This window comes from Archocentrus centrarchus, unplaced genomic scaffold (genome assembly GCF_007364275.1).
Source record: "Archocentrus centrarchus isolate MPI-CPG fArcCen1 unplaced genomic scaffold, fArcCen1 scaffold_98_ctg1, whole genome shotgun sequence".
Lineage (NCBI taxonomy): Eukaryota > Metazoa > Chordata > Actinopteri > Cichliformes > Cichlidae > Archocentrus > Archocentrus centrarchus.
In genome coordinates this window covers 187,450-200,774 of record NW_022060307.1, presented here as the reverse complement: position 1 = coordinate 200,774, position 13,325 = coordinate 187,450, and the positions used below count along the sequence as shown (strand labels likewise).

The 13,325-nt window shown below is 40.9% G+C and overlaps 1 protein-coding gene across 1 annotated transcript; it reads right to left on the bottom strand.

The window, feature by feature from the left end:
• Window positions 1–5,147: 5,147 nt before the first annotated feature.
• LOC115778043 (uncharacterized) lies at window positions 5,148–9,118 on the bottom strand. The gene is made up of 3 exons (XM_030726068.1): window positions 9,028–9,118; window positions 6,132–6,470; window positions 5,148–5,894 (listed from the first exon to the last, which is right to left on the bottom strand). The coding sequence occupies exons 1-3, from the start codon at window positions 9,086–9,088 to the stop codon at window positions 5,668–5,670; spliced, it is 627 nt and encodes a 208-aa protein (XP_030581928.1). The 5' UTR covers window positions 9,089–9,118; the 3' UTR covers window positions 5,148–5,667.
• Between the last annotated feature and the right edge of the window lie 4,207 nt (window positions 9,119–13,325).

The following is a 13,325-nucleotide window of genomic DNA, read 5'->3' as shown; positions in this document are numbered from 1 at the left end:
CTGACAGACACAGACTGTCTCCTGTTGGATAAATAAGATTGAAACCAAGCTAATGCATCTTCGGCAAAGTTAAAATAAGTCAGTTTGGACAGAAGGACCTGATGGTCCACTGTATCAAATGCCTTCTTTAAATCTAGAAAGACTGCACCAACACAGGTGGTTTTATCGAGCAGGGATTTCACTGTTTCTATAAGGACACAATTTGCCGTCTCTGTGGAATGATGCTGGCGAAACCCGAACTGCATGGGGTGCAGAAGAGAATGGTGGCTGAGATGTTTGTTCAGCAGCTTGGCAATCCATTTTTCTGCAACCTTAGAAACAACAGGGAGGATGCTAATGGGACGATAGTTAGAAATATTTGATTTGTCTCCTGATTTAAAAATTGGTGAGACTATGGCAGCCTTCCAACTTTCTGGGACTGTTGCCATTCTGATGGATAAATTTATCAGATGTGTTATTGGACAAACCAGTGCATCTTTGTGTGTTTTTAAAAAGTGTGTGTCAAGCCCGTATGCATCTTTAGTTTTTGAAGCCCTCATTGATTGAATTATACTAGCGACTTCCATATCTGTAATTTGATCTAATCTAAAAAGAGGCTGTCCAGAGTCATTAGAATTGCAAACTATCTCTGACTGACTAAACATATGTCTTATTTCATCAATAGACTTAATGAAAAAGTTATTGAACTCAGTTGCTAATTCTTTTGGATTAATCAACAACTTGTTATTAACTTTTATTTCCAATCTATCATTGATCATTTTATGTTCCTTACCTATCAGTTTATTTATGTTTTGCCATATGATTTTGACGTTTCCATTAGCACCTTTGATTACATCCAGAAAGAAATTTGCTTTGGCTTTACGTAATGCATTAGTAGTTTTATTCCTCATGGAAGTAAATCTTTGCCTATCAACAGTCAACCCAGTTTTCAAAGAGGTTTTAAGCAAAATGTCTCTTTCTTTCATAAGTTTTTTACAGTAGTTATTTAGCCATGGCAGTTGTTTTTTCCTTATATTTTCTTTTCCCCTTTTAAGAAAAGGTTCCATAAGTTCTGTGATTTTTGAATTAAATATTTGAGAGTTGAGTTCAATATTATCTTCCAAAAACAATTCGGGCCAATTTACTTCGTTTATAATATCTTCAAGATTTGAATGTGAATGTTTTGGAATAAATTTATGATGATTATTAAAATATGCCTATTCAGTTTGAAACTCTGTTTGTTTGGCAGAAAAAAAAATAAAATCTAATAAATAAAAATAAACATCAATAAAAATAACCAAGGAAAATAAAAAAGCTGTGTGCCTCACTGACAACACACTGTGCTGTTGCACTTTACAGCCCTGCATTTAATAATTGGTCAAACATTTGTCAGAGCACACAAAAGGTTAAAAAACTTTGGCCTTGGCAAAAGAGCCAAAAATGTTTTTTTCCGCCTCTCATTTGCAGCAACAAACTGCTGGCAAACTGACTTCCTGTCCAGTAAATACTGGACAGTGACCATCTCAGGATTAAGATGAGTGACAAAGATTTGGTTTCTATATATGAAAGTAAACTGACAACAAGATGTTATAAACAAGCCATATTCACTGCAGCATTCCCGACAGACCGTTTTACCACATTCAAAGAGTTTCTGACTCCTGCCGTTGTCTCAGCCTCCCAAACACTCAGAGCCGTTCAGAGGGGGGCGGGGGGAGCGCAGTGACATGACGCTATGTTGCGCCTTCAAAATTAAAGCACGCGATTTCAAAATCAAGTATTTTTCTCCTCCACGATGTACTTTTTGAGTGGGACAAATGCGTCTGTCTCCAATATTGGGGCCGACACGTCCCCCCGTCACCCCTGGTTAATAAACGTGAGTCTAATCTGTTGTTTTCTGTTTCATTTCCGCTGCTGGTTCAATAAATGTACAAACATGAAAAAAAATGCATTTAATATCTCACAGATCAAAGGAACAACAAACACTTCATTTTGATCATCACAGTGTGAAAAAATCATTATAATGATTAGATTCTGCTCGTTTCTGGAACAATAAAACAAACAAATGAAGCATTTACAGTGTAAATACTGATAAATGCTGCAGTGCATGGGAATTGCTTTTAGTCTGGCTCATCCCCTGGGACCTGTTTATAATGGGAGACCCTACCAGGAGCTGAACGCTCCAGACAACTCAGCTCCCAGGATCGTCTGAGCTCACAAACCCCTCCCACGATAAGGTGGCAATTCAAGGAGGGGGATGAAAGGGGAAGGGGGAATGGATAGATTACGTCAGCGACAACGTTACATGAGCCTCTGCTTTTTGGGGATTAGAAGAGATATTTCCATCCAACCAACATCTTGCATGTACTGGCATAAAGGCACAAACCATACACTGAGGCCGCTTTTCAACCGACGGGGTTCCGGTGCCGGTGCCAGCATTTAAACCGTTCAGCGGTTTTTCCCCCGCGAACGCTCTCAGTGCTTGGCCAAAAAAAACAGTTCAATTCCGGCCCCGCAAACTAGCTGGTCTCGAACCAAGAACGGGTGACCAAAGTGGCAGAAGGGCGTGACTCTGCCGTCTCAACATCAAGGTTTCTACCATATTACATGTGTATTACAGGAGAAAAGCGAAGCGATTTTCACGGCTGTGAATTAGGTTGGGCTCTAAGGCTGAACTTGCTGCTTTGTATCAGTTCATATCACAGATAAAAGGACACAAAGTGTGTACTTGTCGTCTTGCTCTAATCTCTGTCTGTGTTTCCCTCTGTGCTGCACACAGATGCTGCAGTAGTTTGGTTTGGACCCTAAAATGTGTTCGCAGCACAGAAAGGGGAGCGTGTTCTCCCACGTTTGTACCCTTCGGCTTCCGTGTCCAGACACACTAATATGTAAAGGATCAGTTCACAGAAACGCGGTGGAAACGCGGGCCCGTTCTTAAGCGTTTTGCCGGTTCATTGAAACCGACACCAGCACTGACACGAGCACCAGCACTTCGGCGGTGGAAGAGTAGCCTGAGTGTTTCTTATTATTCACCTCTTTTCACTCTGTTTATAACCACTGCATTTAATCATCAGTTATTGTTAATCTCCGTATCTCTTCCACAGCATGTCTTTTGTCCTGTCTCTCTGCCCCAGCTGGCAGATGACCCCCCCTCCCTGAGCCTGGTTCTGCTGGAGGTTTCTTACTTTTAAAAGGGAGTTTTTCCTTCCCACTGTCACCAAGTGCTGCTCATAGGGGGTCATTTTGACTGTTGGGTTTTCTCTGTATTATTGGAGGTTCTTTATAAATATAAAGCGCCTTGAGGCGACTGTTTGTTGAAGAAGTGCACAGGTTGGTCAGTCTGGTCTTATAGTCTTGAGTCACTGCTCTATCTACCAGCTGGTGTTTTGCTCCCCTGGTATCTCTGCCATTTCTTTTCTTGGCTTTGCTCATGTATTGTGCCAAGTGTCTACTCATCTTAGCTGCTATGATGCCTGACAGGAGTTATACTGAGGCAGGTTATGGGACAGAAGTTGGATGGGATCCAGTACCTTCTGGGGGTCCTTGGGTCAGCCATTCTGGGTGTGTCTTAGCAGCTGGATCATTTGTGCTGCCAGGTGCTCAAGGAGTGCAGTTAGTGTTGGGGTTTATTTTTTACCCAATGAATAAAGTGACAAATGCTTAAAAGTAAACTCCAGTAAATTAATTAATGAACCAAATAATAGACAATTAAATAAAACATTAGACAGAGAGCGACAGATAGATAGTGCCACACCAACTTCACGGTCTTTGGACGCTATGTTTATCTTATTTATGACCTTCTCGGCCTTGGAGAAGAACATATTTATCTTATCCTTAAAGGTTTTGCCAAAACATGAACATCTGTGTCTAAGGAGGGTGTAGGTCATGTTGCTAAGGAGAATAAAACTGCTAAGTCATGATTAGGAATATGTGAGAGGGGAAGGTGTGTGTGGCCTTATTTAGCTTTTATTGCTGATTGGAGAAGTTTGTGCCATGATGCTGGAACCAACCACTGAACGAACCAGTCTGAGAAGGCCAACCACAGCTCTCTCCATCTGGTTTTGAATTGATAGCGCTTGTAGTATAAAATTGTTATGTGTTATGTGTGTTTCAGGTGCCTTCCTTCACAAATAAAAACATGCCCTAATATTAGCTTCTTTAGGTGCCAGTATCATATCAGGGCCTGCCCAGCTTTTCATCTGCCACTGTGATGGTTACTAGAGTCTGTTCATGGAGGCTGCTTGACAGTTGGCTTCAAGGGGTCCAGGTTTTAGGTCAGCCGCTCTGGTATTCAGCGTACTAGTTATTATTGGAGCTTGGCACCCAATCTCGGAGTGTGGGGATGATGGTAACTCTAGTTGCACTTTTTTTTCCTTTCTAAAACAGCAACAAACAAAAATAAATAAATAAAAACAACTGAACAACAAATCTAGTTGTGTTTTGCATGTTGAATCACTGAGCTATGAGTTGTTTTGATGTCAGTCTGGATGTTGGGTGTTGAAGAATCCATAGGTTCCCCATCCTCTTTATGTAACCCCTTTTCAGTGGGAGTTCATGCTCCAACAGTCGCAGATTCTCATCTCATGCCCATTTATGCTATATCCTAGTTCCAGTAGCCCGCTAACCATTAGTATGCCCTGATTCCTCAACACCTGACGCAGACCTTGTTAATCCAGGCAACCCGGTATGGCTTCAGTCATGTATCTCACACTCATATTTTGAGCTTTGGTAGCATGGAGGACTAGCCCATGTTTCAAAGATGGTAATGCTGCCACAACTATATATATATGAGAGAGAGAGAGATAAAGATATTAAAAACGTATATAATCTTTAAGAGCCCCATCATAAGAATGTAAAGGATTTAAAATCACGTCTGTTTTTTGTATAAGTACAAAGATGAGATGTATATGATTAATGTATTTAAACTGATTTCTTCTCATGCTTTCTTTATTATAGTAAGTGCTGTTATGTGGAGCTGGCTGACAGAGCTGGATATGCAGTGTAGCTGTTAAGAGGCTTTCATACTACTTCATACACTGCTGAAGTAATGAATGATTAACTTTACACATCGTGTCCACCACTTATAATAGTTTATAAATGCATTACTCACATGGCACTAACATTAAAATTCACCTTCATATTCACTGTTCAATAAACTGTGCAATAAACAATTGAGTGGGCTAATAAACTTTAATATTTTGTTTTCAACTTCATTTCTGCTTCCAGCTTTTTCAAAAAACACACACATGGAAAATATAACCTCATTTAATTTCTTATCTGACAGGTCAATGGAACAAGAAACAAAGTCAAGAGTTTCATAAGAGTTTCAATTATAATCACAGTTTAACTCTGAAAAACAAATAAAGCATTTACAGTGTAAATACTGATAAATGCTGCAGTCATGTGAATTGCTCTTAGTCTGGCTCATCCTCTGGGACCTGTTTGTCATGGGAGACCCTACCAGGAGCTGGACGCTCCAGACAACTCAGCTCCCAGGATCGTCTGAGCTCACAAACCCGTCCACCACGATAAGGTGGCAATTCAGGGAGGGGTTTTTTTTTTTTTTTTTTTTTTTTGGTTCACTTGGAACCGACGATAATCTAAATCTTTTTTTTCGGTCGACATACTCCTTAAAGGCCCAAGACCATCATTTTATCTTCAAGGTCAAGGTTTTGTATATGTCTGTCAGTTTTAAATATCAATAACAGATGACCGTGCAGGACGTCCTGCTTTAAATGTTGTCTCAAATTTTTGTTTAATTGAAGACCAGGTCAAGTAAAGTTTAGTTGCAATTATAATAAAACCACCCAGAAATATTAAGCACAAACTAACTATTCCAGCAGATCTATCCTCCTTCCCTCCATCCTCCTTCCTTCCATCCTTCTTCCCTCCATCCTCTGTGGTTCCTCCTCCTGGACCTGCAGGTAGAAACAGGTGTGAGGTGTCAGCTGTCAGGTAGGTGATGAGTGAAGAACAGAACAGAATCCATTTCCTCTTCAAACTGCTGTCAGACATTATCTACTGCACTCTGATCACATCACTCAGACCAGCTGCTTTCTACAAAGTCTCATCAACAACATCTTTAGAAACAAACATCAACAACCAGGAAGCAGCTTCACCTCTGATCACAGACACACTGAACTCTGCTCACTCACCTGGAGGAGGAACAACTCTCAGGTAGACGATGCAGATGAGCTCTGGTGAGCTGCTTTGCTCCATAAGGACGCGACACTCATATGTTCCTCCATCAGTAGTCGTCACGTTCTTCAGAATCAAAGAAACGTCTCCATCCTTCATCTGTCTGTCCTGCAGATCCACCCGGTTCTTGAAGGATGGATGCTGATCATCTGAAACCAAATGCTCATCTTGGTACACAAGGACCTGTTTTGTCTCCAGGTCAGCTCTGCTCCACTCTACAACATTGTTTTTATCATCTGGAGCTCGACATGTCAGAGTGATGTTCTGTCCTGACTCAGCTGTGATGTTGTTCTGATCTGAAAGAGGAAACAACACAGAGCAGAGAGGTTAAAGGGATCAAAGTGCAGCTGTTTTGTGCAACTTAGTAACCATCACTAATCCAGACAGTAGCCTCCCTCCATTTCTTTAGTTAACAAGTTTGGATCATGTTCCGGTTATTAAGTAAACCTACATAAAACACAAATACTTACATTTAATTATAGACCAAATAAAGTCATCTTAAATCTGCTAAAAGGCGACTGGAATGGCAGTTGGATAAAATACCTAGGAATCCAGCTGCCTAAAGACCTAAATAATTTCTATGAACATAACTATCCCCCCTGATAATTAATATGGAGGCAGACTTAAACAGATGGTCGTTAATACCCACAAATATGCATAATAGGACTGAGTTAATAAAAATAATGGTATTGCCTAAGCTGCTGTACTTGTTTTTGGCACTGCCAGCTGAGGTGCCCCCAGGCAATTTCTTGAATAGAAGAGAATAATTTCAAGTTTTATCTGGAGAAAACGGAGACCAAGAACCAAGTATGAGGCATATATATGAAGTATAACTGTCCATTTCCACTGTACGGGTGAGCTTATTGAGCCACAAATAGAGACAGACGATCTCTGCTAAACCAGAGGAGGTACAATACTGGGCTCTGATATTTAGGACATTGCTTCACAACAAGAAGGTCCTGGGTTTGAATCCAGGTCTGGGTCTTTCTGTGTGGAGTTTGCATGTTCTCCTCATGCTTGTGTGGATCTCTGGGTACTCTAGTTTCCTCCCACCGTCCAAAGACATGCATAATAGTAGGGTTAAGTTAACTGGTGATTCTTAATTGTCCATAGGTGTGAATGGGAGTGTGAATGTCTCTGTCTCTGTCTGAGCCCTGCGACAGGCTGGCGACCTGCACAGGATAAAAAAAAAATTTTTTTTAAATGGATGGAAACTCAAAGAATCTCGAGTTGAAATCTGAGATCTCATTGTGCTGGGAGGAGTCAGAGCTGTTTTGGAGTGAAGCTTTTTCTCTTACTGTGATCTTACTGTCACAGCTCACCCCCCATTCATTTAGAGTGAAGTATTGTAATTGGTCACATTTTTACTGTAGTGTTAATTTAAGCACTCTCCTATTTATCCTTCTTTAATATTCTTGGAAACTGTCTTTATAACTATCACATGGGCAGCACTGGGATTACTGGAATTTCGTTCCACTGCATGTACTCTGGAGACATTAAGTAACAATGTATGTATGTAGCATTTTACAAAAAAAAAAAAAAAAAACAACTCAAAGTTGCCTTTAAGACTGTGGTGTTATAGCAGAGGTCCAGCAGCATGGTTATTAAAATAAATGTTATTTTAATTTGTTAATTATTAATTACTATGTAATAATTATATTATATAATAAATGTTATATAAAAACAAGTGAACTCTGTGTGTCACATGCTTATTGACTGAAGTACAGTTTTGTAATATCGATAAACACCAATACTTGGTTAACACAGTATGTTTTGTTTATTACCTTACTGATTTAGAAATGGCCCTGCAACAGGCTGGCGACCTGTTCAGGGTGTACCCTGCCTCTCGCCCTATGACAGCTGGGACAGGCTCCAGCCCCCCCGCAACCCTTAACAGGATGTGCGGAAGCGAATGGATGGATGGATGGATTTAGAAATGTTTAGTTAACATTATAAGTAGTATTAGTTAAAGCTGAGCAGTTTACACAATATATGCATCTTTGAATTCAACATTTTGTTCAGCAAGTATTTGTGCAATACAGTAGCAGCATTTTATTTAAGCAGTAGCATGAAAATACTTCAAGTACCTAATGTACTCATGTGTACTCGGTGTATAACACTTCTGAATAGTCCAATTACAGGTGAAAATCCATTTCCCTGAACATAATGAAACCAGCTGAAGATGCACTGAACAGGAGTGGCCCTCCAATCTCATTGTACATCCTGTATAATGACAATAAAGGCATTTTATTCTATTCTATTAGACGATATGATTTGTGTTACAGTAAATGACAAAAATCGTGTTGAATCAATGTGATTTTTTTTCATGCAATCTCATGTGAATGAAATACTTTCACTAGTACGAGCATTAAGAAGGTGCGTGTATTAATCACCACGTTAATACACGCACGTTCCGGTTTGTGCTTCATTCGGTGATTTAATAAGATACGGCTTTACAAGCTGCACGCATGAAGGCAGCAGAGAAAATATCGCACTTAAAATATATCGTCGATAAACTAAATCAGTGAAAACGCGGCGCTTCCAGCCGATTTTAACCCCTGGGCCCAGATTCAGAGAAAGTTGCCGCGATGACTTCGCCCGCTAAAAGCAGAGACACGTTTATGCCACATTAATCTGGCTTCTATCACACTCCTCTGTCCTCTGAGCTGGACGAACATCAGCCTGTGTAGCCGGCTGCGGGGGACCGTCTGCTAAAGCCAAAGAGAGTTCAGCTCACACACCAAAAACCCTTCACACAGCTGCGCTCTCCTTTTGGGTACCGAGAACTTAGTTTGGAAAAACACAAACAAAACTAAACAAGCAAACAAAGCCTGAGCAGAACATTCAACTCACCTACAGAGGCTGTGGGAATAATCCACAACATAGCAATAAAAACCGTATTAAAAATATTCATATTTGATTATTGAGTTCTAATCTCGGCCGAATTTGTGGTCTTCTCCGCGTGCGCCTGTGCCTTTATAGTCGGCCGCGGATTGATACTGAAACGTCCGAGCGATAGGTTTTTATTTCCTCTTTAAGATACTAGAAGATCTGTGGGTAATCTCACCAAACCGAAGTAAATGTGTCTTTATTTCCGAGAAAGGACACAAAAGGAAAAAAAATACACAACCTAATGGACTTCTTCTAAGCACTACGTGATTTGGGAACTATTTGTCCTTCCGCTGAGATGCGCGTCACTGGGATCCAACCGCGGAGAGTTTATCAAAGCCTATCCCAGGTGTGTGAACCCTGTCGCAGGGGTAACACAGACGGGCAATTTAGAATCACCAGTAAACCGAACCCCAGTAACTGCATGAGGGAGTAGCACACACAGGGAGAACACATACCTAGCGCCACTAAGGTGGAATCGAACCTAGGACCTTTTTTTTTGCTGTGAGGCAGCAGTGATGAGCACCATGCTATCTTTATTCCAACTCTATAAAAATATCCATATTTATTGATTTTAGCTTCCGAAACATTAGGTAAAAATTGTCAATACAGCAATAAATCAAATGTTAAAAGATAAATATTAAATGTTAGTGCGGACTTTTTTTTACCTCCTCGGACATATCGGTGAAATCCAGATTCATCAAATCATTTTCTTGTCCTTTGTCTTCTTTGTGTTTGCTTGGTTTGCTATATCAACAGTTTGCTATATCAACAGTCGCTTTGGTGTGGTGATTTTTTTTTTTAATGTATTAAAAAAAAAAAATCTTTTCTTCTTGTTAAAACAACAATGGGAGCCTGTGACTCCAGACCTGTCTCATGATTTTGACATACAAATTAACAGCGTTCCCACTTCTGTTTTGAGGGAAACATGATGAAGTCTCACATGGAAACTGTTGACCAGGGAGGCCACCATGGAAGTCAGCAGAATTCCTAATCTGAATCTATATATTCCTGGGAAGTCATGTGGGAACTGTTAGGAGCCCTTATATCCTGCATCCTTTATATAATACAGACTTGTAACTAAAGTGTGTGTTTCCATCAGAGCCAGAGGTCGTGTCTTCTCTGAACTAGTCCACCACTCCAAATACTGATGTCCACTGTCACTCAGAGAAAAAAAAAAAGCCTGCACTAACTGACATGGCAGCAATTTATGATATTAATTAATTGTTTAAACGTTAATTAAACGTTTAGGGACTAAAATGTGAGTATATGCTAATCTTTTAGTTGAATGCAGTTATTTAGTAGGTTTAAATGTTGAAGGTGTTTATAGTGTCTTACTCAGGGTTCACAGTGAAAAGAGAGCTGAGGTTGTTTCACTGTCTGATAAACTACAAACTCCTGAACATGTGACTCCCGCTGAACTCTGGATTTCTAATCTTCTCATCTTTTCTTGATTCAGCACAAATCCCATCAGCATCCATCAGAAGCGCAGTGATCTCGATGATTCATGTTTAATGTCTGCTGCCCTCTACTGGCAAAACTGGTGTATTACAGCAGCGCTGCAGCTTTATGCCACAAGAAACATTTATGCAGGTTGCTGATACTTGTGTTAATGAGAGCAAACAATTCTTTCCTTTCTCACAATTTTATGACATTTCAGATTAAAAAAAAAATAATTTTTTAAAAATGTAACAAATTGAACATGGAACTTAAAAATTTCTGACTTTTTTTTTCTTATGTTATGAATGTCAGCTATCAAACAAATGTAACCTGTAATCTCCAGTGTTATAATTTTATTTTGCTGTCACTCTTTATATGATTGTGATATGTTTTGTTTGACCTAAAGTCCACAAGGCCCTGAACAATTTTATTATTACAAAATAAAACAATCTGATGGCCCTACACTCCCAGAAAGTTTAATAATTTCTTTATACAGTGGCTTTAAGGACAAAAACACAGTGATAATTAAAAGAAACTCTTCTCCTCTTAAAACCTCATCATTTAAAGCCCCTGCAGTGTCTGAGCTGATCCACTGAATCAACTCTGCAGCTTTAATGTTGCTCACAGCAACTGCTGTTTTATAGAGATTACAACAATGAGCAAAGTAAGTAACACGAACTTCCTATTGTGAAGACATGACCCTCATATTTTCCAGAATCTGCACACATCATATTGTTCAGAATCAAAGACACATCTCCATCCTTTAGCTGTCTGTCCTGTAGACATTAAGAGATGGGTGCTAATTGTCTAGATCAATCATTCCTGACATTCTCTGTATTTCCTGCGGCTTTTTCAGCTTTTTAAATCGCAGAATGACGTAGTCAGAGAACGGGGCCTCATTTGTCCTTTGCCATGTGATATTAAGAAAAAAAAGATCCCGGGATGTGTGGCCGGATGTCTCGGCATGGTTTTTGGCCTGCTCCCTTGGCGGCCGTGACCTGGGGGTGGCTTGGGCCTCTTTGGCGCGGGGGGGGGCTCTGCCGGGTGTCGGGCTGCTCTCGGGCGCTTGGGGCCTCGGGGGCCGCATGCCTGGCTCGTGCTGGGGGTGCCGGCCTGCCGGGGGGGGTGGGCTGCCCGTCGTCTCTGGCTCTCTGGACTCTAGCCCCTGGATTGTGGGGGTTCCGTCTGTAGCCTCCCTCCTTCCTCTTCTGGGGAGTGTACGCGGTTGCCATCGGGATGTGTGGCCCCAAGTCTTCTGAGCTCCTGTGCTGTGGATGGCCTGGGTCCCCTGGGTCCTTCCCTATCTACCTCTGGATCGCGGGGGGCATGGTTGCAGTTTGTCGCCCTCATTATCGAATACATTGCATGATAAAGGCGCATACACACACATCACTACAAACAATAAACTTGTGTGTGTGTGTTTGTGTGTGTGTGTGTATGTAGGTGCATATGGGTGTGTGTATGGATGTGTGTGTGTGTGTGTGTGTGTGTGTGTGAGTATATCAACCCCTTTTATTTTTTATTTATTTTTTTTTTCTATCTCCTTTCTTCCTTTTCTCCCCCCCCCCCCCCCCCCCCCCCTTTTCTCCCCCCCACCTCTTGTTCTTGCCCCTTCCTTGTTGCCTGTCAGACTTGGCATGAATAACTAAATAAAAAGATAAATAAATAAAAATAAAATTGCAAACATTAACAAGAAGAGCCTATAGGAAACATATAGAGCTGTTCTTGTCAAAGCAAATATGTTTGGTACATCAGTGCATTCGGATCATCATTCCGATTGTGAAAGATGCCAGACATGACAGGCTATAAAAAAAAAAAAAAGAAAAAAAAGATAAAAGTCTCGACACAGGCCTCGGGGCTTTAACCGCATCAACCACAAGCAGCACACTGTCTCTGTTCCTCATGTCTCCTGTTTAGGAGGACTGCAGATTATTACTACCAGATTATTTTTCATATGTTGGCGAGAACAACACATGAAAAATAATCTGGTTCTTTCTTCTCATGAAAACACAAACCTCGTATGTTCCAGTGTCAGCATCCATCTCTACCCTCCTCTGTCTGTGCAGCACATCCACCTGGTTCTTCACAGCTGGGTGCTGCTGTTCTGGATCAGACCTCTAAACTTTGGTCCTTGTTCCTATTTGGAGTCTGATGTGGCAGAGCGACAGACACACTCAGCTCTTTTATTTTTCTGGAAGAGGAAACAACACAGAGCAGAGAGGTCAAAGAGGTCAGAGAACAACAGAGTGCAGCAGCCAATCAGAAAGAGGAGCTACAGAGAGATCAGTGGTCTTTGAGTCCCTCCATCCAGAATACAGAGTATTATTAATAAGCTACAAACCTGACAGTCTGCTTTAAATGTCATGTGTGCATGTTGAATTTGAACTATTTTCTAAGGTTGTGCATCAAGAAGATTAACAACAAAACTGTGTTGTATTTTTGTACAGAAACATCCTGTTTCTTATTCAGTAGTGTCATGCTCACCGTGCAGCCCTCTTGATCTTGATGATATTTACACACATGCCTCTACAACCACCTTGAAGCCTCTGAACTCTGTGTGTCAGTGTGCTGCATTTTAGCACAGGTGACTCTTCTGTCTGTATCTTATGAAAGTGGGGCAGTCCTCCTGAGTGGACAGAAGATGGCAGCATTGCAGAGTTCTGCTGCAGAGTTCCTGTTTCCTCCGCTCTTTGATTACATTTAAACAATAATTACACTGTCAGGGTCACGGGACATTTTAACCTTGGGTACAGCTCTTGCTCATAAGGAACTTGGAAAAGCTGGATTTGAATACTCTGTTGCATAGAAATGAAATAAGCTAC

Coding starts and splice junctions, on each gene's coding strand:
- LOC115778043 (XM_030726068.1), bottom strand. CDS start 9,088: ATGAATATTTTTAATACGGTTTTTATTGCTATGTTGTGGATTATTCCC. Junction 6,471..9,027: donor TATTCCCACAGCCTCTGTAG/GTGAGTTGAATG, acceptor TTCCTCTTTCAG/ATCAGAACAACATCACAGCT. Junction 5,895..6,131: donor GAGAGTTGTTCCTCCTCCAG/GTGAGTGAGCAG, acceptor TTCTACCTGCAG/GTCCAGGAGGAGGAACCACA.